The following is a 27,341-nucleotide window of genomic DNA, read 5'->3' on the forward strand; positions in this document are numbered from 1 at the left end:
TCTGTTTCGGGCACCGCCCGGCAAGAAAGACTGATGTAATGGCATCGGCTGCATGCTTTATACCCCTGGCTACCTGATGTCATGGAAGATGAGACAGCAACCGATGCAGGACCCAAGACTTTAATAATCAGGCCGACTGAGGGCTACTGCAAGCAGATAACCCAAATGTGATGACTGCAACAGTGAAACACAAAGAACATCTGTGCCTCGCAAAAAGGCTTTACATAGTTTGTGAGAGGCTAATGAGTGGCCATCAAATCCATTGTGGAAATTAGAAATTGCTAATTGGACTTTCACTGTTGAAGAACTAGCCCCCGGATTAAAAAGTTGTGTCAAGAAGTCTAGCACATGACTAACTGGTGCCAAAAAAGGATCTATATGCTTCTGAGTAGTCTACCGAACAAATCTTCCACTTACTAGTGTTTAGTTTCCTACTGGATGGGTTAAGGGAAGACACAAGATGTGATGCACAGGGGAAGACAGCATTGATTGTCTGGCTATTATTGAAATTGGAGAAACCAAGCTTTCTGCATGAGGCTCAGAAGGTCCAGATGTGTCATGCCCATCGGATGAGACAGGAGGTCTGGAACTGGGTCCAGAATCCAAGGTTAATGAAGTAAGTGAGGCCACAGGAACGGAAACCAAATCTGCTGAGGCCAAAAGGGGACTATGAGGATAACTCTAGTCTTGAACCTGGCAGCTCTCTGAAGGAATTTCAGGATTAGAGGAATTAGGGGATATGCATAAAGCAATCTGGGGGACCAAACATGCAACAAAACATGCCTTGGTGACTCTCCCTGTGGGGGGATGAAGGCCAAGTAGCTGCTGCAGTTGTTGTTTAGGGGGATGCAAAGAGGTCGCAACATGGCTGGCTCCATTTGTGGAAAATTTGTTCTGCCACTTTCTGACTGAGGGGCCATTCACGAGGTAATAGAATATAACTGCTCAGTTTGCCTTCTAGCACAATGAACTTCCCCGGAATATGCATTGCTAAGAGAAAACAGTTGGAAGATATTGCCCATTGCCACACCCTTAGCACTTCTCGACATAGGGGGTACCGTCTGATTCCTCCTCGTTTGCTGATGTAACAAACCACATACATATTGTCTGTTTGAATTGCAATCATTCCTGATGGGAGAGCCTCCTGAAATGCCTGCAATGCTAAAAGCACTGCTCTCAACTCTAGAACACTGATATGCAAATTGGCCTCTTCGGGGACCACATGCCTTGGACTGTCTTTCCCAGGTAATGCCCTCCACCCTAACTGGGAAGCATCCGTGGTCACTATGGCCTTGGGATGTGAGGGAACAAATGGGTGACCCTGTACCATCTGATCCAACTGGATCCACCACCTAAGACTTTTCTTGCAAGAATCGTAATTCATGCTGTGACCGACAAGGGGATTTGAAAAATCAAACACTGAGATGCCAGCATCCATTGGAGAATCCTCATGTGAAAGCTGGTTAGCAGAACAATGGTTCTCACTGCTGCCATTGACTCCTGAGCTTGTAGTACTAAGCGAGCAGAGACTGTGGTACTGAAAAATATTTTGTTGACTTGTGACCTTAATTTTTGAACTCTAGGAAGGGGAAGAGAGGCTATTGTTGACCTTGTGTCTACTAGAGCTCCTGTGAATTCTAGAATATGAGTTGGCTCTAGATTTGACTTCTTGAAATTTATGGTTAGTCCTAATCTTGTGCAAGCATGAATGACTTATTCACTTGCCATGATGAGTTGATGCCTGTTCAGAGCAGAAATGAACCAGTCGACTAAGTATGGAAACACATGGAATCCTTGCAGTCTCAAGTAAGCTGCTACCACTGCCATGCATTTAGTGAATATCCTGGGGCTGAAGTAAGGTCAAAGGGCAGTGCTCTGAACTGATAATGATTGGCTCCTAGCTGGAAGCTTAAGAATCTCCTGGACCGCCTGTTTATTTTTATATGATAGTATGCATCCTGGAGATCTACTGAGCACATCCAGTCACCCTTTTCTGAAAAAGAAGAATGGACTGAACCGTAACCATTGGGAACTTTGTCTTTCAAACAAATCTGTTTAGATTACTGTGATCCAGAAATGGTCTCCAGTCCCCTGCATTCTTTGGCACTAAAGAATATTGAGCAAGTTCCAGATCCTCTCTAGTCTGGGGGAACCTCTTGGATGACTTTTGTCTAGCAGCTTTTGTATTTGTATGGCTGCTTGATCCCTTTGATTGGGTGGTACATCAGGGAATTTCTTGGAAGTTGGAGGAGAAAGGGAAATTGTAATTATATATCCTCTGGATGTGATCCTTTCCACCCAAGTATCTTTTATCTCTGGCCAGAGTCTCTGGTGCACGGAAAAATGACCCCCGACTGCCTCTAGAGGGGGACAACCAGGCTTCTGTTCAGGAGCACATTGGAAGGGTTTGTCAAAGAAAGAATCTCTGGACCCTTGATGTTGCAGGCCTCCTCTGCCATGAGGGCGACATCTACCATTTGAGTTTCCTCCTCTGTCTCTGGTGGAAGACCCTCCATGTGTGTCTTGCACAGATCATTGTGATTTTTTGAACCACATTATTCCACTTCCCCGGTGATTCCTAGATAAGGATCTTTAGGGGTGGAAAAATGCATGTCCACAGTAGAAAGGGTCTTTCCATCCTTCTCACACCTGAACAACATATATTTTACTTTGGGGCCAAAAAGAGAAGTGTTGTCAAAAGCAATATTGACAAACGTAGACTTAAAAGGCTCCAAGAAGTCACACAAGCACATCCATGCATGTCTCCTGACAGTTATGCCTGGACACACTGCCCTTGAGATTCCTTCTGCTACACTGGAAATCAGACTCATGGACGAGTCTGATATTGATTGAATGGTCGTTGGCTATGAGGAGACTGAATCCTTTACCTCCTCAGACATGGTTCCTGCAAAGGTATCTCAGAGTTCCTTTATAAGATCCCTTTGTAATCTGGTGAAGTGTGCCAGGTAGTTTGGGGACCTCAAAGCAAAGGTCCCTGAAGCATAGACAAACTTCCCAAATATGTCCATTGCCCACAACTCCTTGCTGGGGGGATGAAGAGAGGAACTTTCGTTGGCTAGTTTCTTCCTGGTGGTCGCTGCTATGACCATGGCAACAACAGGGGGGCCCTTGGACCAGAACTGTCTGTCTTTCGGAGGAGATATAATTTTGTCAGGCTTCTTTGATACTGGCTCAATGGAGTCAAGCTCCTTCCACACCTGCCACAAGACCAAATCTAGGAGCTCGTCAGCAGGTGGAATCACCCAAGACATAGATGGGCCGGTACCAAAAGCCTCAAGGAGCACAGATTTCTTTGACAAAGGACTGCTGGGCTTTCAGCCACCTCTCTGTTTTAGGATTTCAACAATGTCTCCGCCAAGGGAATAGGACCCATATGTGTCATGAAAAATGACAGGGCTCTTTCTAAAGTCCTAAAGGCCAACCTTCCCGGAGAGGGATAAGAACCTGGGTCCGAAAGGTGGGCTTTTAGATCCCTGGTCTCAGCCTATGAGGAAAGCTGCCCCAAGACAGAAGTCGGAGACAAACAAACCCTTGCCGAAGATCTGAGGTGTAAAGAAAACTCAGAAGCCCTCAGAGTCAAACGAAACACCTTAGATCCGCCAGAGTAGAAATGGCTCAGAAAGCTCTCTGGATCTGATAGCGCGGAGGATCTCAGAGCAAACTTCTGATCAGGGGATACAGTGATCTTCAGACCTGAAGACAGGCCTGGACAACTCAGATACAAGGTCTTCAAACCCAATGAGGGAGGCAGAGGAGGAAGAGTCAAAGGTGGAGTCTTAGATACAAGGGCTTCTTGACCCAAAGGGGTAGGAGCCAAAACAACCACTGGGAGGCTCTGCAATGAAAGCATCTGTCTCACTACTCTCTCCACATCTTCTACTGTGAGACTCCTAGAACAGCAAAAGGATGCCTGGAGGTATAGCCAGTCTGTAAAGAAAAGGATAAGGCATCTTATAAGGACAGGGTCCACAGATGGTGAGTGCATTCTCCTAGGTAGAGTGTCCAAAAAGGTAGGAGGATTGGAGGTCTTAGGAGCCAATGAACCTTGTGTTTTCAGAGACCTTGGACCTGAAGAAACTGTCCAATCCGAGGAGGTACTTTTTCCTTTTGTCTGATCCAAGGGTTCGGATCCAACAACTTAATCTTCTTCTTCTTAGATGGATCTGAAGGAACTGTTGGATCTGAAGAAGGCCTTTTTGAAACTTTCTTCGAGGTCCTCGATGAAACTGAAGAAGAGCTCAGAGATGACTTAGGCCATATTTTAGAAGTTTCTCCAGAAACAGCATCACCAAAGGAGGACAGTAGAAGTCCTTTTAAGATTAATTTATTTTTACGCTCTACCAAAGCACAGGGGTTAAAGGAATAGCAGATCGCACAACTCTACTATAAGTGCAGGGGCCAAGACAGTAGGTGCAAAGCGTGTTCACATCAGAATATCTTTTGGTCGCATTTCCCACACTTCTTAAACCTTGCTGGGGTTTTCTCTTTTTTAGCCATGACAGAAAAAAAAAACACAGTAACAGTTCAGGAAGGCTACAGAAGATTTTGCACAACAAACGAAAGGCAGACAAAAAAAACCATACATATCATATTAAGGTTTATATTTTTATTTAAACTAGAAAGGAAGAAAAAGGGACTACATACCTGTAAAGGTAGTAGGGCTTTGTTAAAACGTAGAAGGTAAGGGAGAAAGAAAAGTGCAGAGTGATACTATTGATTGTACTTAGAGTACCCTAGTACAAAGATTGAAAAATAGAAATTTAAGATAGCAAAAAACTACCAGAAATCGCACTTATCTATGTCGATAGCTCGAAGGTGAAATAACCATGCCTTTCACCTAATGGTGGTAAACGAGATCTGAGGTAATGGGGAGGATGCATTATGGGTAAGGGAGAAGCTGAAGAGTTTGGATTGCCATGAGCTTTTACAAGTAGCTGAGTCAGGTCCAAACCCATCAGTTGAAGAAGGAATGATAATTGACAAAATCAGATGCAGTGTTTAAAAAAAAAGTCTTTTTTTTTGTGTGAAGAACTTCATTTTAGATGTGAACTGAGCATACACCTCTAATAGTCAGTAATACTGTCTTGTCCTCTGAGCTCATCTTCCCATTTGTGATGGGACTTCTCCTTAGAAAGTGGACATCCACAGTTATTGCTTCATACTGTAAACCATAAACATGTTTTTCCATCACAGCACATGATCTGTCAGCCCCTACAGCTAAAACATGCTTGAACCATGAACTTTAAACTCTATCAGCAATATCAACCATAAGTCAGGGAAAAAGCTTCAAAATATGTCCTACCTGTATAGATTTGCTTTGGCAGTCTTAATGTCAGAATCATTTCACCTCTGAACTATAGAAAACAAGTACACAATTTCCAACTCATTTTTGACATTTATCTTTTCTATTATTTTTTTATTGCATCCTCTCTTTAGAATCATTATGGAATAAATACTCATGTCTACAGAAGTTAAGACACGCACACTGTCACAATAAAATGTTTACAGCATTCAATAAGAATATAATACAGTAAAGGTGATGAGGACACTTCACAGGAAAGTTTAACAAACACAGTAAAGACACTGCAGACAAGATTACTTTACATTGGTCACTGCATTTTACATATCTCTGAGCAACAAGCCTCCTTTGAATGACCAAAAACAAAACAAAAAGACAAACATAAACTGCTCAATTTAAACAACACAGGTAAGTTACATAATTCTGTTCCTGGTCAATCTGGATCATACTGGGTTTTGACTATGGTATGAGAGTGGAAAATGAGGTAAAGTGGAGGGCGCACAGTGAGGTCAACACAGTCATATGAGATGCCTCCCTCCCCCACTTCCACCTAGCTGCAGATGAGCCTGATAAAACACCCGAGGTAAAAAGTGTTGTCATATGCCCCCCCCAAAAAAAATGCCACTGCTTAACCTCCAATACTTTACAGCACTGACTTGCTCCTTTAGAAAACAAAAAGTCAACAAGAAAAGTGGTGTTTCTCAAGTAACCTTTTAATAAAAGATATTCGATATAAAATATGTTTTTCCTTCTCCTTTCTCCTGAAAAAAATGGTGGTTTAATAAGGAGTCAGAACTGGAACCAATTGGGAAAATCAGAGTTTCATATTTCTTACAGGTATTTTGCCCCCCCCCCCCTCCAAAAATGGTAGAGGAGTAAAAGACATAATGAATGCATCACAAATCAGAAAAAAAGAATGAAAATTGTTGGAGATACCCAAACAGAAAACTTTTTCTAGAATGAAATTTAAGGAGCCCTGCAGTATTTTGAAAAAATAGCCCTATGATTATGTGGACAAGGAAAACAATCTTCAAAAAAAATTATATCAGTTTGTGTATCAAGCTCTACTATTTGACATTCTTGCAGAAGCTGTGAATAAATCTCTTCCTCTTTTTAAAAAAAAAACTGTCTTGACAATAATCTCAGCACAAATGCAGTTTATAAGATCTCCATTCATTAATTCATGCAACACAAAAAAATCAAGATCTACAGTAAACAGTCAGTTAACCGGCACCCATGGGGATTGGTAGATGCCGGATAACTATAGTTTCTGGTTGCTTGAGAATTACTATTAAAAATAGGCCTAATACTGTACCCTATACTATTCGTTTGGTTTGACTTGTTCTCAGGTTGGGGAGAAAGGGAATTTATTCCCATCTTCCTTTTCAAAATTCTAAAACTCTAAAAACGTAAGGCATGTTTCTATGGGGAAAAACAAAGTGCAACACATAAAAAGTGTACTGTATTGCTTCAATATTTTTTTTTTTGCCGGTTACTTGACTTCCGGTTAATGGAGAGTTTACTGTACTTTGATGCAACTTATTTTGAAGAGTGTGTGTGTGTGTGTGTGTGTGTGTGTGTGTACATTACGGACCCTGGTCACTATGTTGTCTGGTTCTTGTGCATGTGCCAAGCTAGGAGAACTACTCAGAGGAGCTGCTATAAAGCCAAAATCTGAAAGTCTGGGTGGGGGGTTCGGGATAATAGTTAAGGTATCTACATCACAGACACAAGGTACAGAATTGAATTCTTAAGTTTGAGAGAAACTGGCTATGCAAGAAATGGCCCTCAAGAGCAGTTAGCCTAGTACTTACTTATGAACCTATAACATTTTTGGACTACTGTTATACCACAAAAAATCTGTTCAGTTTACTTTGTGTTTTATTACTATGAGGCATTAAAACCTGGACACATAAAGTGAATTTTATACAGCAATCTTGATTTACAAAACCCAGATTTTCAGTTTAACACTACCGAAGGCCTGATCAGAGTAGGTGCATGGGGGCTAGTAGTTCAAGTACAAAATTAGACATTTTTGTAAATCTGACCAAGTCAGAACAACTTTAGGATTTCTGTTCTCTCTCATATCATGTGCATTGCCTTCATGAAGAACTCTCCAATTGCCCAGATCAGCATCACTCACCTGGAAATGTCAACCTTCTGAGCTCTTGCAGAAGAGAGTTGTTAAAAAAAAAAAGGTTAAGTAACAATAAAGACCATCAGGTACTATGAGAGTTGGCAGACAGACAGCTTCTGCCACATTTTTTCCTGTTATTAGGTAAGGAAACAAGTAATGTGTTTTCTACGTACACGCACACGGGACAGCTGCTGCTACCACATCCCCTACATATTACAAGCCAATATATCACTTTTGCTTCTGATCTGCACCGGGGCTAGTAAGGTGCCAGTCTTTGACTGGGAAAGGACAGCTGTCTTGCAACCCTCAGCACTTCTTTCCTAGACCATCCTCTGAGGAACTAAGTCCTTCACTGAATCCAGGTTACCAGCTATCTGCCCTGCACTATCAGGCTGTCAGTTTGACATGCATAACTGGCGTATCCTAGCTTGTCTGTTTCTAACACAAAAGCAGCAGTGCTATTACAACCACACATGTGGGCTTAGCCTTGTATCAAAAGGCTTCCTTGTTCAGTTTTTCCAGATTTCAGTCATATCAAAAGTAACATGAACACAACTTCTGCAACTCAACTGCCAAGCCTACAAAGAAAATTTACAGCTCAGACAGATAAAAAAGAAATATCCACTTGTGTATTCTGTATTAAGCAAGTAAACAATAAGAAAATCACTCACACCTGACAGCACAAGACAAATGTTGCCAAACTTTGTCCAGCTGCTGATTAGAGTAACTCTACCTGTGTTCTTCTGATAGTCTGGGGGAATGGGTCATGGGACATTGAACACTGGATGGAGAAATTTCAAACATGAATAGGAATGCTTTGAGCCACATGTGCAACCAATATAAAACATGGCTACCACCTGAGTACTGCACCAAAATGTGGCATTATCATATATTTTGGGGCAGCGAAAAACTGTGGTACCATGGAACTGAAGCAGCCATGTGACTGGTTTACATTTATTAGAATGCTCTTCATATACAAATGGCAGAAGTCAGAAGCAATATGCAATGTCGCCTCCTCAAAGGATCTGAATGTACCATGAAGGTGAGATCTCTCTCTCCCCTAGGAGGGCAACCCAAAATTCATCATGAATCACACTTTTCAGGCTGATATTGCAGTCACATCTTCACAGCCTTACTCAACCACAGTTAGGAAAAGGGTAGTGCCTTGATATCCCCAGCATTTAGCAGGGTTAGTACAGCATAAAAGCAAAACAAAAAAGTATCGGGGTTAAAGTGCATTCGATGCTGGCTGATGAGATCACGAAATGGGATGCAATATTTTAATATGGGTACCTTTTAGAAATTTATCAAAAATACCAATGCTGAGCAAGAATGCATTAATTGTAACAAATAACTTAATGGGAGAACTGCATTTTTCCACAAAACTCCAGAATGTTTAAGACACAGAAGAAAAATATTGACGTGTTATTGCAGCAAACATGCAGAATGTGGAGTGTAGTGATATGCTGACAGTTGACATATACATTCCCAGCCATGTGTCTCCACCCTCCCCCAGTTGATTGTGCTGAATAAAATGGCAAAAGATTCCAGTCTTCGTGGCTTCCATTGGTCAATTTTCTACAGCCAGTGGTTACAGCAAACTTCTCATCTTCAGTCATACTCATGGCGGTCACTGAAATAGGAAAAATCTATCTGTCAGTCGTAAGACACTGAGAACAGTAAAACAGATACAAGTTGGGACAAAAAAGGGTCAATAATCAGAAATATCTGATGCTTAAACATAAAATCTATAATTTACAAAAGTTAAGACTGAAAGAATTTACTAGCAGAGCAGATATTACCAGGCTAACAGTATTTATTCATGATTTCTTCTCACAGTTCTTATAAATCTTCACTACTGTCTTTGGTTTATTACCATCACAGGCTCCTACTTATTCCCCTAAAGTCTCTGATTTCCATGCTTTTTTAAAGTATATCACTGGCACATCATGTCTCAGAAAATATAGATACACAACTGATAGCATTCATTAACTACTACATTACAGAAGATCTCGTCAGTGCTATTTTTTTCTGAAAAACTACAAATTACGTTTAGGACAGTTAATTATGGCCTCCCACTTGTGCAGCACTACAAGGTGTGAACAGGTTATGACAGTATTAATATTCCTTCTGACCTAGAAGACAATGCCAGGCAGCAAGTCATGATTTTTCTTTTGAACTAGCCATAATCATATGTGCCATATGGCAAAGCATTTTTCTAGCAGTCTCCACAGGCATTCCAAGACTTCTCTAACAGACGTGCAGAACATCCTCAGGAACAGCAAGATGATACTTTCCTCAGTTCTTTGCAGGAAAATGGAAAATAACCAATTAAAAACAAGCTCTAGCAGGTAGGATGTAAATGTGGTGGCTGAGTTGCTTTCAAGGTTCTGAAGTTACAGAAGGTGAATACAAAAAAAGAAGTTATGTCTTACCATAACGTTCCATCTGTGTTGTAGATCTTTTGTTCATTCATTACAGATAGGACCTCAGTTCTGTCCTCGGAACCGATACGGCCGTTTTCCAGCTGGCACAACTCAAAAACGCTCAGCTAAGAACCTACCCACAATGCCCCTCTCCTAGATACTCCAGATTGAGTTTGCCCGCCCTAGATAGAAGATGTAGTAATAGGAAAAAAGGTTGGAGGCTCTGTCTGAACAAATACCCTAACCAGGAGTTCTTAAGGTCCACCAGGAATCTAGGCAAGGGGAAGGATGGCGGGAAGTAATGAATGAACAAAAGATGTACACCACAGACAGAATGTTATGGTAAGACATAACTTCTTTATCTGATGTAAATCTTTTGTTCATACATTACAGATAGGACTGAGTCCCCAGCTACTTGAGTCCTGGGTGGCCCTAAGGAAGGATATTCCTGAGCACCATAGAACAAAAAGATGCTCGTCCCCTGAGGAAAAATCCAATTTGTAATGAGATATGAAGGTACGAGGTCTTGCCCAAGTGTCTGCTGTGCATATATCATCCATAGAGGCTCTGGAATGAAAAGCTACAGAAGTAACCATAGATCTGGTAGAATGAGCCTTTATTCTGGAAGGTAAGGGTAGCTTATTCTGTTGGTAGATAAAAGTAATGACGTTTCTAAGCCAAAAGGATAAAGTCACTTTGGAAACAGGTTTACCCAATCTGGGTCCTGCAAAGGCCACAAACAATTGGTTTGTTTTCCTGAAAGATTTAGTCCTGTCCAGATAACAACGAAGCTGCCGGTGCACATCAAGGGTGTGCAAAAGGTTCGCCCCTCTATTAGAATGCCTTGGGAAGAAAACCGGCAAGTCAACAGATTGGTTAATGGAAAAGCCAGAAATGACCTTGAGCAAGAAAGAAGGGTCAGTATGAAGGGACACCCTATCCGTGTGGAAGATCAAGTAAGGACTCTTGACACAAGGCCTGCAGCTCAGATACTCTTCTCGCTGAGGTGAGTGCTACTAGAAGTATGGTTTTCCATGACATACATTTCAAATCACATAAATCAAAGGGCTCGAAGGGAGAGCCTGTGAGAGACTGAAGCACCAGAGTCAAGTCCCAGGGTTCTAAGGGAGGCTTGACCGGAGGTTTAATATGTAATACTCCCTTCAAAAAGGTCTTGCATTGGCAGTGTGATATAATTGAAGAATTATCAAGACCATTATGAAAATTGGCGATAGCTGCTAAATGTACAGTGATCGTTGAAGCTGAGGCTCCTGCATGTAGAAGAGTAGTCAGGTACTGTAGAATATTCTGAATAGGGTCTGAGTTCTGGTCTTTGGCCCAAATAGAGAACCTAGTCTATTTACTAGAATAAACCTTTCTAATGGAAGGTTTGTGTGAGGCCAGAAGAATTTCACGAATAGGAGATGGGATATCAGGCAGCCTGGCAATCACTGGAAGTGGAGGAAACAAGCTGTGAGCTTGAGACTGTGCAGGTTCGGATGAATTAATCCCTCAGGATGAGATAACAGGTCCTGGGAATGATCCAGGATCCACAGGCTGTGAATCAGAGGAGGCCATAGAAATGGGAACCAGACTTGATGTGGCCAGTAGGGAGCAATGAGGATCACTTTGCTTTTCAACCTCTGAGCTTTCTGGAGAAATTTTGGAATGAGGGGAAATGGGGGAAAGGCATACAGAAGACCCGGTGGCCATCGTGCGTTAGAGCGTCCCACGGTGGTTCCCTCTGAGGGGGGGGGGGTCAAGGCAAAATAGCTCCTGCATTTGTAGTTCAGGGGGGAAGCGAACAGGTCGCAGCAAGGCTTGCCCCAAAGTTGGAAGATCCGATCTGCTATTATAGGGTTGAGTTGCTACTCGTGGAGCATCAGGATGTTCCTGCTCAGATTTTCCGCAATAAGGTTGGAACTCCCGGGAATGTGCATTGCTATAAGAAAGCAACTGGAAGCTATTACCCAGTGCCAAATCCTCATGGCTTCCCGACACGGGGTAAGATCTAGTTTTGCCTTGTTTGTTGATATATATACCAGATGACTGACATGTTGTCTGACTGAACTGCAATGGTCCCCGAGGGTAGGGATGCATGGAATGCTTGCAACGCTAAGAGAACTGCCCTCAATTTCAGGACATGTACGTGCAAGTTGGCCTCGATGGGGGTCCAGGTGCCTTGGACAGTCTTTCCCTGAAAATGCCCCCCCACCCTAACAGTGAAGTGTCCGTGGTCACCATGGCCGTGGGTTGGGGGAGACAGAACGGTCGACACCAAAGATTCTTTTGTGGCTCCATCCACCATAGCATTTCTTCCTTGCAACGGTTTGTAAGGCGTATCATGTGGTTGAGTGGGTGGGTTAACAAGGACGATTGTGTGGAAAGGAGCCACTGCAGGATTCTCATGTGGAGTCTCGCCAGTGGTAATAAAGTAATGGCAGCTGCCATGGAGCCCAAGAGTTGCAGTACAAGACATGCTGGTACAAACGTGTGAGGAAGAAGGTCTTGAATTTGGTGTCTTATTTTCAAAAGCCTGTGAGGGGGGAGAGAAGCTTGACAGGATGCTGTGTCGAAGACCGCTCCAATAAATTCCAGTGTCTTCAATGGGGACATCTGAGATTTGTATTTGTTGATTGTAATCCTCAGGCGGGGAGCGAGACCTTGAGCGTAAGAGAGGCTGCGGACTAGGAGATTCCTGTTTGGGGCGGTAAGGAGCCAGTCGTCTAGATAGGGAAACACCTGGAATCCTTATAGTCGAAGATGGGCTACCACAACTGCCATACATTTGGTGAACACTTGGGGGGGCTGTCAAGAGACCGAATGGTAGTGCCCTGAACTGGTAGTGATTGGCTCCCAGCCGGAAGCAGAGAAACCTCCGGGAGCGATGATCCATCTTTATGTGGTAGTACGCATCCTGTAGGTCTATACAGCACATCCAATTGTCCCTCCCTAGGAAGGGAAGAATGGACTGTACTGTGATCATCTGGAATTTTTGAGGTTTGATAAATTTGTTCAGTAGGCTGAGATCCAGGATTGGTCTCCAGTCCCCTGTCTTTTTAGGCACTAAAAAGAACCTCAAGTAAAACCTGGATCCTGTCTGTTCTGGTGGGACTGGTTGGATGACTCTTTTTCTTAACAGTTTTTCTATTTCTAAGGCTGCTAATTCAATCTGATTGGGTGGTACCATCAGGGATTCGTTTGACGGGTCTGGGAGTTAAGTCGAGTGGTATTTGGTAGCCTCTGGATATTATTCTCTGCACCCAAACATCAGTAGTAATACGATGCCAGGCTGATAGATGCAGAGAAAAACGACCCCCGACTGCTTCCAGAGGAAAGCAATTGGGCTGCTGCTCAGGAGCGCTGGTAGGGTCTGCCGGAGAAAGAATCTCTGGCTCCCTGGTTACGTGGACCCCCTCTACCCTGAAAGGGGTATCTTCCACATGAGTTGCCCCCTCTGCCCAGAGGGGATTGTTCACCACAAGTGTCATGAAAGGATCCTTGGGATTTCTTGAACCATATCTTTCCTCCCTTCTGGTTCCTGGAGTAGGACCTTTGGGGGTTGGAAAAGCATATGCCCACAGCAGACAAGGTCTTTCCATCTTTCTCACTACGTGCAAGTGTGTCTCATACCTTGGGTCCGAAAAGTGCAGATTCGTCAACAGGTGCATTGATGAAGGAAGATTTAAAGGGGTCTGCAAAGTCACACAATCGCATCCAAGCATTACGTCTCATGACAATACCAGATGTGGCAGCTCAAGCTGCCCCCTCGGTGGTATGAGATATCAAACGCATCGAGGAGTTTGAGATGGATTCAAGGGTAGCTAGCTGCGAGGCTACAATGTCACATACCTCATCAGGCAGTACCCCCACCAAAGAGGAGGACATTTCAGAAATTAGGCCTCTCTGGAGACGAGTAAAGTGTGCCAGATAATTCAGCGTCCAAATGGCAAAGGTCACTGATGCATAGGTCCGCTTCCCTAATTTGCCCATGGTCCGGTACTCCCTGTTTGGAGGATGGACAGTGGAACTATCTTCTGCCAGTTCCCTCTTGGTAGCCGCCACCACGACCATAGAATCAACTGTCAGCTGCTTTGACCAATGGGGCTGGTCTTCAGGTGTAGATAAAATTTTGTCCGGCCTCCGGGGGACAGGTTCTATATTGTCCACGGCCTTCCAGGCATGCTGCACAATTAGTTTAACAAGATCATCTGCTGGTGGGGGTCACCCAGGAAGTAGATGGCCGGGCACGAAAGGCCTGCAGAAACACAGATTTCTCAGAAGAAGGGTTAGAGGACTTCCATTCCCCACGCTGTTTGAGGATTTCGAGAATGTCTCCAAATGAAACGTTGTCTGGGGGAGAGAGTGGGGACCCTTCTCCCCCATCAAAATCAGTGTCTTCTGTGATAGATTCCTCTGCGGAGTCAAGGTGCTTCCTCTTGCACTGTTTCTTCTGGGGTGGCTCTCCAGTGGGATCTTCTAAGGAGGACTCCAGAGAAGGGGTTCCTTTCACAGAGGGTTCTTGTGACTCCCATGTCCAAGGACCTGACATAGCGGGCTGGGAGAGGAGCATGCTAGGGGAGGTTTCTGATACTGGTGTCCTAGGTGATGGCTGTGAGCCTTCAGAATGAAGGGCCTTTTCCATCACCTGTACAGCAGGCTCACTCAAGCCCACCTCCAGTTGAGGGGTTCCGAGAGAACTGGAAGTCTTCGTAGCTGTGGACAGACAGTGCCAGCAAGAAAATAGGCGCCAGATTAGGTACCAAGCACCGCTCTGAGAAAGCATCGGCTCCATTGTAGCCAATGCAGCAAGGCTGGTAGGTGCCAACAGAGGAGACACTGTTGTTGGAGCTGAGACAGTATGTACCAAAGCAGACATTGGTACAGGGAACAAGGGAGGATGCTGGAGGAGGATAAGCAGGGGAAGATGAGATAAAGGATTCCAAGCCAGGAGGGATGGAAGGTCTTGCTGGAATGGGTAGTCCCCTAGCTGCCAGAAGCTGATCCACAACCCGCACTAGGTCTAGTTCAGAAAAATTCCTAGTGGATATAAAGGAGGCTGCTGAAGGGGAATCAGGTCTTTCTAGAAAGAGACTAAATCTCTGCCCCAAGAAAGGATCGTAAGTTGGATAATATCTTGTCCTTGGCAGGTATTCGAATTTTGGAGCCAATGGAGCTGAAGAAACTGTTGACACAGTGGCCGGGGATGGTGCCAAGACATGCACAGTCATCGGAGTCCATGGAGCCAAAGAAGCTGTCGGCACCGTGGACAGGGATGATGCCAAGGTATGTACAGTCATCGGAGCCCATGGAGCTGAGGAGACTGTCGGCACCATGGACGGGGATGGTGCCAAGGCATGTACAGTCATTAGAGCCAATGTGGGAACCAAGGACGGCACTGAAGTCAGTGGTGCCGTGGTTGGAACTGAAATAGGAATAAATATCATAGTCGGCACCGAGGGAGAGGACACAGATCTTGGTGCTGAGGAGGTCTGCGCCGAGGGCACTGGCGAAGCACGGAGCCGACTCGGTTCTGTAACTGACGGGGATGCAGGAACTGAGTGACTCCGTTTTTCCTTATATTTTTTGGTCTTGGGTGGGGGTGAGTCCTCCGACCCAGATAGAGCCTCCGAGAAGGGTGTCTTGAGTAACCCTTTTAAAATAAATTTATTCTTACATTCTGCTAGTGTCCAATTACTAAAGCTAGCACAAATGTCACAATCAGCTTTAATATGATCCACGCCCAAACACTAGACACAATGCACATGTGTATCTGAGTTAGGCATCTTACGTCCACACTTGTCACACAGTTTAAAACCCAACTTAGCTTTGTCTGACATGGTAAGGAAAAACAATGCTATCCTATAGAAAGAATAAGATAAAATAATATATATCTGTAATAATAAAAATCTTTAAAATAATAAAATACCAGTGATGTTAGTTAAGGAATACCACTAGTAAAAAGGGAAGGCCTGTCAAAGACAGGAGAGAGGGACAATAACAAAAAGAGTAAAAAAATTATATTACCAAGGAAAAGGGTAGGAAATAGGCCTAGGTTATAGGCGACAGTGAAAAAAGGCTAACTTAACTAAAAGTTTAGTAATTTACAAGAAAAAACTGTCATAAAATCAACAATTTACTACTTAGCTTTGAGAGAGATGGCTAACATGTCTGACAAGGAACACGGGAAACAAGATCTGGAGTATCTAGAAGAGGGGCATTGTGGGTAGGTTTTTAGCTGAGAGTTTTTGGCTTGCGTGAGTTGGAAAACGGCTGTATCGGTTGGTTCCGAGGACGGAACAGAGGTCCTATCTGTAATGTATGAACAAAAGATTTACAACATCAGATGCTATCTTCTTTATGCCATCTTCAGAAAACAAGCATTTATTTTCTGGTTTGTTTGTGAATGTGCATGTGTGTTTTTGACCTCTGTTTCCACCACCTCCTTTGTCCCATGACAACTTCCCATCCCCTAGAAAAGGGAGATGTGGGATTCACTTCTGACATGACACTTGTAGCAATCTCTCCACTGGAATGCTCACACCCATCCCTTCTAATCCAAATCATTCAGTTCCCAGGTCACTAACCAAACCTGGGTTGTGTCATATGAAGTGCAATCAGAGTTACGATACACTATATCACTTAGCAGCCTAACCGATCATTTCTGTTTTGAATAACTTCTGAGCAGTACGCTACAAAGAAGAATGGAGAATTCAAAGCAAATGCCCTTAAACAACAGCCCTGCTACATCCCACACTAGTTATGGCCTGCTCACTCAGGCTATAATGTTAACTAAATATGTAAATCTCTGACAAAGTAACAGCTACATAAATGTTTCATACAAACACTCATCTAATGCAAGCAGAGGAAACATAAGGCAGTCTTCACTGGGCCAAGGAGAAGATAAACCTTCTACTTACAATAAAGACTGAGCAGTTAGAAAATCAAGTTGACAATTTATTTGGTGGGAAGTTTGTCAGCTGCCTCTTCATTAAGAAGCACTAATGTCTAAGGGGTCTCCAAAAGTTCATTTTTTTTTGAAAAGCTTCTCCTCATGTTTGAAAATAAACTGAGGAACTAACCACCTGGAAGCTACCTCTGGTCAGAACTTAAAATGGTGCAAAAGGAGACACTATCTTCATGGGAGACAGAAGAGAAAAGAAAATGCTGATCACATCACAGAGCATGAAATTCAGAAATTACGTGCGCTTGTCTGTACACATGTCCGCTCACAGATAGAGGAAAAGGTAACTAGACATAAGAAGCACCAAAACATAAAGTGTGTATCATGGGGATTTGATAAATCAAAGGTTGGCAAGATCAAGGCCTTCGTCATCATTAAAACTCATATTCCATCTCAGCACTGTGTCTCAGATAGGGTTCTCTTAATGGTCTCGATACATGTGCAAATTACATTCAGCAGTTCTACTACCTTGCTTCCAGTTGTTGTTGTTGTTGTGTCTTTGGGCTTTTCCCGGTTAGGGGTCGCCACAGTGGAACTCCGGTCCGCTAATAATTGGCAGTAGATTTTTACGTGCCGAGTTGCCAGCCCTGACGCACAACCTTCAACGGTGCCCATTCACACATGTCTCCACACAGAAGACGCTCTAGCTGAGAATCGAACAGGACAACGTCTTACTGTGAGGCGACAATGCTACCGCGGCACCACCACCTCATCAAATTCCAAAATTACTGAAAAGTGAAGCTTAACCACAGAAAATCTTAATGCAGCTCAAAAAATAATACTGACTGCCGTTTCAACAGAGGTCCTACTTTACAGAAAAGAGGATCAGGCCCCTTCTGGATTCACCAGTTATGCAAAAACTTTCTTCTTACAAGAATAACTGGATTTGGTTGCAGGATTCCTGGCTACTAACTAACATGACTTGGAAAACAGCACCTATGTGGAGAACTCATCATAACAGCAGATAAACAACTCATTTTTTCTGGTAAATTCTTACATATGGGCACTGGATTTTGCACGGGTGAATCAGATGCCTCAAAATTCTCTGAGAATAATACCTTGCAAGACCAACAAATGGGTGTCTAAAACCAATGCAGATCTAGACTTCAAGAGGGAAGATTATCTTTTTAAAGCTGTGCCTTTTTTGAGTTGTGCTTCCAAATAACAAGACATAATTTATCAAAGTGAAGGTGGCAAAATGATAAAACTCCTCTCATACTATATATATATATATATATATATATATATATATATATATATATATATATATATATATATATATAGTTCTAGGTTACTACATCGACAATGTAGAACACCGACATCCATAATACACCAACACAGAAATGATCAAAACTGCAAATCACGGACATTTAACAGGTAAGGGGGTTAAATTTATAATCATGCCTACCATGTTTTAGTAAGTGTGGCAGTGTAATGCATGTGTTATGATCATTGTATTACTTAGTCCTTATGGTAGGCATGATTAGCGAAATTTAAACCCCTTACCTGTTAAATGTTCGTGATTTGCAGTTTCGATCATTTCTGTGTCGGTGTTTTCGTGTCGATGAAGTGGATGTCGGTGTTCTACGTTGTCGATGTAGTAACCTAGAACCATATATATATATATATATATATATATATATATTAATGCTACAAATCCAGTCATGGGTGATGAGCACCTTATTACAGACACATCCATTCTTAACTTCTGACCTGACTGTTTTTGGCTTACTACAGCTTTTATCATTATCACCTTACTAACCACAAAGCAAGTACAATTAACTTTCAACCACAACATGGCAACAGGAAAACAAAATTATGAAGAAAGCCCAAGTCTGACAATTAGGACAAAGGATTACGGCTAAGAACTGTTAGTGAGCTACTGCCTGTGGTCCAGGGTTTGATCCCATCTGCTTTATTTGCTTACTGTATCACTTATCGAACTGCATGCCTAACAGCTACTTAAGAATATGAAAGAAAGGGGTGGCAGAAATACACTCAATTATTCACTGTTATGGTTAGTTGCTCACAGAAAAGTACTGTTATACTTTTCACAGTTTTTGTCTTTCTAGCAAATCAGTGCAGTGCATATGATCAAAACACATACCACTCAACTGTCCATATTTTTGGAGCATGTCCAGATTTTTGACTCATATTTTTATTCTGTCCGTCATAAACTTTGTATTTGTCTGGCAAATCATTAAGGACTGAAGTCATTAAATGCTGACATACATTTGAGTTTCACCCTTCATATCCTACAGAAAATAAGTGTTATAGCAAAACCTGTTCTAGCATCTTGCTAAGTTTATAAAAGCAATATTTGAAATTTGTCAGAGTTTGGCCTCTAGTACTTAGAGGTTTAAAGGTAAAACAGCAATCAACACATCCTTTTAGCCGGTATCACTAGAAATGCTGTAGAAAGATGTCTCCCTACCTTTAGAAAAGCAGTCGAGTTTATAACGTTTTGTGAAAGTTTATACAAAGATGAAGTCATCATCCCTTGCTAAAACCCATCAAAAAGACCAGAGTTTGTAAAACTTCTTGGTTTTAAAGGTCCTTTAAAAGGCTGTTAGCCAAAACCTAAAATAATGTAATATAGCTGGGAAAACAGAATTAATGTATTTTCCTATAGCAGCAAGCTACTTGTGAGAGACCATGGAGATAAACTACCAATAACACTTGTTAAAATCTTTAAACCTGGAATGAACAAGCAAAGCACACTTCTAGGGTTCATAATCAGTAAAAGAATTTTTAAGATGGTGGAGATGAGGTTAACAGGATTTTCTTCCAGGATTTTAAAGATAAAGATAAATGATTTTTCTACAGTTGTGATAATCATGCATAATTTCTGACATAAAAAAAGATTGGTAATTAAAAGCACTTTCCTTTTTAACTGTGATGGCCTACAAATCTAAGCCTTCCTAGCCAAAGTGACTGTCAACAACAAAACTGTCTTCAGAAAAGGAATTTCAACAACACAGAAAAAAACTGTTTCAGACAAAGACAGTCAACCTTTACAGCACAAAACTCAAACTGCATGGAGTGATAAGAGTTTGGTATAACAACCCTTAAGATAGGTACTGACAGCAGGAAAAGAAGCCAGGATATATTTCAATGGAAGACTAACTGATAATGCAGAGCAACTAATTTACACAAAAGAATAAGGCAAACATAGATTAAGCAAATTAGTTAGTCGAGTACTATTTCTCCTAATATCACAAGGTGGTTCTTCATTTACACAAAGAAAAAAAAGAAAGAAAAAAATGTCTTGGGGATAGGTTTCGTGACCTTAGCATAACCCTGACTACCTCTTAAAAATGAAGCTCTGCTGGAAATCAGAACATCAACTTCCATGCCGAAAGATGAAGGATGTGGTGCTAAGGGTCAGCACTGTGCCCTACTGCCTGAAGATGATTAGCTTTCTCAGAGATATCGGTCACATTTTCTAAAGAAAGAGAGACAGAATGATTAACAGAAAAGGATCAGAACTAGACGTGCTCTTCCTTTCTTTTTTTTTTTTCCCTTTTGAATATTAAGAACAAGAGAAACTGGGGGGAAATACACACAGCAGGTTGCCCTTTTAACGTCTTCAAGCAGCATCCTAACATTATCCAACAACTTGGAAGCTGTGCACTGCAATGGAAGGCAAAGAGTTCCATCTCAGAGTTGCTTGTGCACTGAGCTGTCACTCTTGATTCAAGTGCAGCTTGTGGCCCACATTCACTACACAACTAACTGTAGTGCAACTGTTAGCTGATATAAACTGACAAGGCATGTGTCCCACAATTCCATGAGCAAACTGGCCAGTGGGCTCATTTGCATATAGCTTTTCTGTGTGGCTATAAGTTGCCCACTTTTGCACAACCTTGTGCTTATTCACTCAGAGCTGCAACATGCTAAGCAACAACACTACTGATTGTGACAATTTTCCACTGGATTTTGCTAAAATACCAGCCTTAAAATGCCTGGGATAAGTAAATTTTTGTATTCGTATCGAGTTACTGTGATAGCTGTGCACTTAATTTGGTACTTATTAATAATCTGAAATTCGCCAGGGTTTATACTCTAGTGAGAATGCAGAAAGAACCTAGCCATTTCTATGCCACTGACTACCATATAACCTTGAAGTGTGCTACTTGGCCAGTGGGCTCATTTGAATACTTTTAACTTTTCTGTACTGTTACAAGTTGCCTTCTTTTGCGAAATGCTTCTCATCACACAGCCATGTTTAAACTAAGTACTATTATAGATGCAGGCACTTCATACCTTAATTTTTTTATAATATAACCTATCCCAGAAATTGTGTGTGTACTTTGTAGTCAGCAGCTGAAAGAAATTCCCCTGGTTTGATGAATAGGCTTGTTGCTCTTCATATGTAGACTTAGATTGTTCATTTTAGACAGAGAACACTCCAGAAAAGCAACTCTTGATCTGTAAAGTACCACCCTTCCCAATCAGCCCACAATAATAAGAAAATGGAACCATGGATTTGGACTTTCCATTTCTGCAGCTAACTTAAATAAAATGGGCATTCTGCTAAGACAATGTAGGAATTGTCTTATGTTTCCTGAACAACCACTTACTATTTATTTTATTTATTATTTATTTACATTTGTTAACCGGGAGAGTCTGACTGAACACAGGTCCGTTTTCAGTGGAGGCCCGGGGAGAAAAACTCCACATTAAGTATTATTTGCATTATACAGTTAAAAAAATCATAGCATTTAAATATAGACATTAGTCCAGTTAAGTATGCAAGACAAGAAGAAAACAGATGTAAAACAGCTGTAGAGCATAGTACAATTTTAAAATATGGTGACATACTAAACATGGTTAAAATGTAGTTGAGATTCAGTGAACAACTGATACAAACTGTTTTTGATGTACATAACAGCCATTAGCAGTTGTTGCTACAAGAAGTTAGTATTATGTGGTAGGTAGCTGGGAACATTAGTAGCCAAGCTTGCTAAGAGTAGGTTGTTGATAGGGGCTGAGAGAGGTAGTGGGTGGGGAGAGTGGATGGTATTAGAGGGGGGGGGGGGGTTGCAAGGGCATTTCTGGCAAGTTTTGAAGTGTGATTTTAGTAAGGATTTAAAGTGGGTGCAACAAGTTACAGAGGTAATTGAGGATGGGAGGGAGTTCCAGAGTTTGGCTATAGTGCAGGAGATTAATGCTTCTCCAGCAGAGTTAATGGCTCTTGTGACCTGTAGGAGGTTTTTGTGGCTGAATCTTAGTGGTCTCATGGTTATGTAGGGTTGGAGTAGATTCTGGAGAGATGGGACTTTTAGTGGTTGGTTTATTAGTTTGGGGGCGAGAGTGAGAGATTAGTTATATAATGTTAGTAGAGGCAAAGCTCTCACATGAAGCCACTAAAAATAAAAACCAGGTTGTCAGTACCACATAATACCATATTAAACCAGTCTTACACAGCTTAGACAAAACACATAGACCTTTCTATGTTGAGGCTCTTAAAAGTAAGTCTTTCGGCTTTTCCCAGTTAGGGGTCACCACAGTGGAATTCCCGTCCGCTAATGATTGGCAGTGGATTTTTATGGTGCCAAGTTGCCAGCCCAATGCCCAACCTTCAAAGAAGGCACACCCATTCATGCACGCACCTACCTGCATGTCTTTATGCTATCACTTGACTGCGGGGAGGACATGCAGACTCCACACAGAAGGTTATCCAGCCGAGAATCGAATGGGAGAACCTCTAGCTGTGAGGTGACGTTAACCGCTGCACCACCGTAGCCTAACCTACCTAAATTACAAATGCTTCACAACTAAGAAACAAGTACCCTCAGCAAACTCATACACACATGACAAAAACAGGACAAACCATTAAAGATGCATCCAAGAGTCACATTTTCTCAAGTTTAAATGCCATAAGGCAAACCGCCACACTATCCCATATCCTACTTCTAGGTGACTCGACAGTGAGACCCACTGATGTGCCACTCACCAAGCTTGACTGCAATATGAGAACATGTAGTAGGCACTGAAATTTGGAGGTCTAAATGAAAATGCAAGTGCTTAGAACTAGAAAGTTTATTTGTTTGTGCAAGCTTGTATGTATTTAATTTTATTTTTATTTTTAGGGGGTCATGTTTACTTGCCTGCAAAGTGCCAGGATTCACAACATCACACATGCACTCAAATTCTTTGCACCACAGGTGCACATATGACACAGTCATAGTGCACATGAGTGTAAATGACTTGTGACATACCTCCAAAAAAGAATCTAAATGGCAAACATATTCCTGCTCAGTGCTACGAGCCTTAAGAAAAACCTACTCCATACAAGTACTCCTTTCCATAGAAACCACTGATCATCACAGTGACCTGATATTCAAGACCAATGAAAGCAAACCAACAGTACAGAATTATATAATTTCAATGCCTGCCACATGTTCAGGACCACTGCACTAGATGAATGCAGCAATGTCTTCATATTCTTTAAAAAAAAAAAAAAAAATCATCTCCCAACTTGTTAGACATGGTAACAACCTGGAACAAATCCATGTCCAACTTATCAACAAAACCCCTTACTGTATCATATAATATCATATTGCACCATATCATATTATAACTAACTACAGGGCTTCCTCTACATCACCCTCAGCCCCCACCTAACTCCAACCACCAACAGCAACAGAAATGCAGGGAACGTAGCAGCACCATTTTTCCTTGATTTGTCAAAAGCTTCTGACACTGTCTCACCAAAAACTACTTTACAAAATGTCATCTCTCACGTGGTTCAACAGCTATCTCAGAGATAGAATGATGGAAAAATGACATCACTCCATTTCTCTCAGTGCACACAGGAGTGTCTCAAGAATCAATCCTCGGTCCTTTGCTATTCAATGTTTTCATAAACAGCTTTCATACCACAAGTAAACATGCTACCATTATTCAGAATACTGATGATACCACATTCATCTGCACTGCCAAAAACCTATGACAACTTCAAACCCCAACACATAAATCCTTCAACTCCATTGAAACATGGCTCTGTTAACTCTAAATCAAATGTTGACAACTCTCCTTAATGGGTCCTGCAGTTGGGCTGAATCCTAAGCAGATACTACCAGGATGGAAGCAGCCAGAAGACAGCACAAGGGACAAGATCAGAAGACTTGGTCCTTGAGGCAGCTTAATAGCAAAGGAAGCCAGACTCCTGAAGTAGTGTGGTCGAGACAGTAATGCTTGATGAATGTATGCACAGAAGACCAAACTGCCATGCTGCACATCGTCAAAAGAAAAACACTTCATGGAAAAAACGGAGACAGTCATTCCTCAGTACAGTGAGCTTTAATTCCAGCATTTCTAAAGCAAAGCAAATACCTTACAACAAAACATAATGCGCTGCCAATCTAATCCAGAAGACCCAACAGGGTCAGATTATCTCTGAATGGTAGGTAACTGTAGGGACTCTGGGTTTATGTATACTTGGTGCAGTCAAACTGTGATGTCAGAGTTTACATCAGCACTAACTGAATGAGTCCAAGAATGTGAAACCTTCAGGGAAAGATGTCAAATTGCTTCTGGCCTAAATGATTAACCAATTCATGGCACCCATCAGTGTGTGTGTGTGTGTGTGTGTGTGTGTGTGTGTGCTTGGGGGGGGGGTTCCCCTGTGTCAGATGTAAAAGATAAGTTCATATTGTGTCATAGGTTCATAGGTAGGTACTAGGCTATTGGCCCTAGGGCCTATATAAGCCTAGCAAAAAAGGTATCCAGGCTTTCGTAACCCAAGAAAATTATCTACTAAAGGACTCTTCTTGACTTAAACAAGGCAGTTAGGCTGTGTATTGCTTCATCAATGTGAATATGTGTTTTATTCAGTAAAATCTTATGCTTGGGGATGTTCAAACAGCTGGCTAAAGCCATGTCATTATGTAACACAAAGGCTACACTGGAATTATTGCTTCAAGAGTGCACAAGTTCACCACCTTAACACTAGCAAGTACATTTTTTGCAAATCAATAAATAATGCACACCTGACATTTAATTGCTAAATAAGTTATAGAAAGGTATATAGTAGCTTGATACCGGGAACTCTAAAAAGAAGACACTGGCAGAAGAACCATCCAACAAAGTACCTCAGCCCTCATTCACATGCTACCATTATGCCCTTTTTGGTTGCTGGAGTCTAGACCTACCCTATATACAGTAACAAAAATGTTGATTTGGCAGTTGAAATATAAATTATTTTTCTTTTGGATTAATTAGGACTTACTGCACATGTATTTTAGACATCAGTTTCACTCAGTCTTTAAAGCAATGGACATAACCCATAAGTGGAAACTGGTGGAAACTAGGTATAATGCCAGACTAACAATAGCAGCCTCTGAGAGGCTACATATGTTAGCTGTATATAAGTGGATGTTTACTGGTTCTCCTAAGGCAGTCTGCAATAAAATATTCAGGGACGTCTAATAAAATACTTGGGTACAACATACACACTGTCTCAATGGAATGTGCCCTTACTAAGCGGGTACACCACCTCTGGCTGTGAAGTCACCAGGTAAATATAATGGCTACACTTCTATTTAACATATACTGCTCCCTTCACAACAAACCATATCAGTAATCATTCAGAAGTGATCCTGGAACTTCCCTTTCAATTACTCCCACCCCAAAAAGTGATATCAACATTCTGTATACTTCAAATGTCTAACTGAGAAGGAAACAAAAATGTAATGCCACAGTAACATTTCAGCTTGTTGTTAGACACATTCACTGCCCCCAACAAGCCAAAAAACTTATTTTCTTCAGTGATCATGTAACAACTCTGGGTTTTGACATACAGCAAGCATCCTCACCCCACCTCAAAAAGACTTTTGCCTTCTGTGTACACTACTAATAAATGATTATGACAGACAGTAAAAGAAACAATGACCACAGTCATTTTCTTCAATCTACTGCACTTGGACATGTGTACATGCCCCCCCCCCCAAGACTAATCAAATTAATGATTGCTTTACATGAATCACATAACTGTCCTTTGCATTCACACATAGTCTGTCCACAAAAACAAGACAGCCACTTTCTGTGCCCATTCCTGATGTGTGATCATAAATAAAACAAAAGGTTTAATGGCCTCAATAATATTTCAACTTGCTGTTCAGAATAACTGTTCAGTATTTTCATACATATCCTGTCTCTCTAGCTTACTTTAAATGATAACCAACTTCTCTGCTCTGTCTGATGTTAACTTGTCATGAAAGTGAAAGTACAAATGATCACCGTGATGTATTTCAACTTGTAGCACTCACAATATATATTGTCTCCATGTCACACTGAGCAATAGCAACAATCTCTTTTTTTGGTCACTCTTACTGTTTCTTTGCTTTCATCCACAGATGGCCACTCTCTAAAGAGAAAGCCACTTCTGGTAATCACTTATAAATGTGTGAGAAAAAGTGGAATTTAAAATGGCCACAGTCACACATTCAAAGAAAACCTTACTCCCCATGATGATCATGGTAAAAATAAATTAAAAATAAAACTAAATAACAGTGCTTTGTACTGTTTGCAGTGTCTATTGTTCCCATTTTAATCAGATGTGGTTTCCTGTCACTAATGAAAGAAAAACACATACTTGAAAATCTCAGCATCTGATTCACTCAATAGTCGCTAGTCAAATGATTAGAGAATGCAGACTGCTGGGAAAGCACTGAGATTAGCTGTCCAAAGCAACCACACTCAGATGCTTAGAAAGCACAGTCATTGGACGCAGGCAGACTACTCGTGTTCTTTTACTACATTTGAGAATTACAGGTGAGAAACCATGTTCAACTCCACCCACAGAAGGACGACTTATGAGCTGGCATAAAAAAAAAGACTCATTCTGGTCTATGATCATCTCAAAAGGACTCTGTTAATGGGAGCACCCATGACAACGGAATTCACTAGGGAGACTGAGGTAACCATTAGCTAGACATCCTGCTAAAGGAATGCCAAAAGGCGGATACAGTCAACACCTTTGCAAAGACTGTCATTGATGGGCATAGTTCAAATGGCAATAAAACTTTAAGACGTCTCACCCAGGGAAAACTAGAGGTGTTTCCCATGTTGACACCAAACACTAATGTATCAAATGGTATAATCATGTCCAGTAATACTGGATGCCCTGCAGGGGAAAAGGCATAATAACCTGAGTGGTGACCATATGAAATAGAACATATCAAATTAACTCTCTGAAGTCCCATGGGGTCAAGAATTGAAAGCGATGAGAGTAAAATCTCCACTCTGCCTCCAACATCAACAAAGCTTTTATTACTTCCTTCAGTATTAGACTCTGTGCCTAACCTAGAAGCTCTACTGAAATGGGTTGATCTACAAGAAGAACTATTCATAGGGGAAAATAAATAATCTTCAAAATATGGGCGTAAAATGACCAACAAGTGTTATGTGCTTGCTCTCCAAGGGATTTACATTACAGGGCAACTTAACCAATACAGAGGGAGGGGCTCAGGTCATCACTAAGCAGGT

The 27,341-nt window shown here is 41.7% G+C and overlaps 1 protein-coding gene across 1 annotated transcript in view; it reads right to left on the reverse strand.

Moving 5' to 3' along the window:
* Positions 1-5,404: 5,404 nt before the first annotated feature.
* The window catches only part of NSF (N-ethylmaleimide sensitive factor, vesicle fusing ATPase), a 1,516,106-nt gene continuing 1,494,169 nt past the window's right edge, over positions 5,405-27,341 (reverse strand). Inside the window, exon 21 of the mRNA XM_044055231.1 lies at positions 5,405-9,090. Within this exon, the coding sequence (XP_043911166.1) occupies positions 9,069-9,090 (22 nt within the window). The 3' untranslated portion in view covers positions 5,405-9,068. The remainder of the gene's footprint in view (positions 9,091-27,341) is intronic.

Source organism: Protopterus annectens, chromosome 13.part0 (genome assembly GCF_019279795.1).
Source record: "Protopterus annectens isolate FY-2018-M chromosome 13.part0, PAN1.0, whole genome shotgun sequence".
Taxonomy (NCBI): domain Eukaryota; kingdom Metazoa; phylum Chordata; order Ceratodontiformes; family Protopteridae; genus Protopterus; species Protopterus annectens.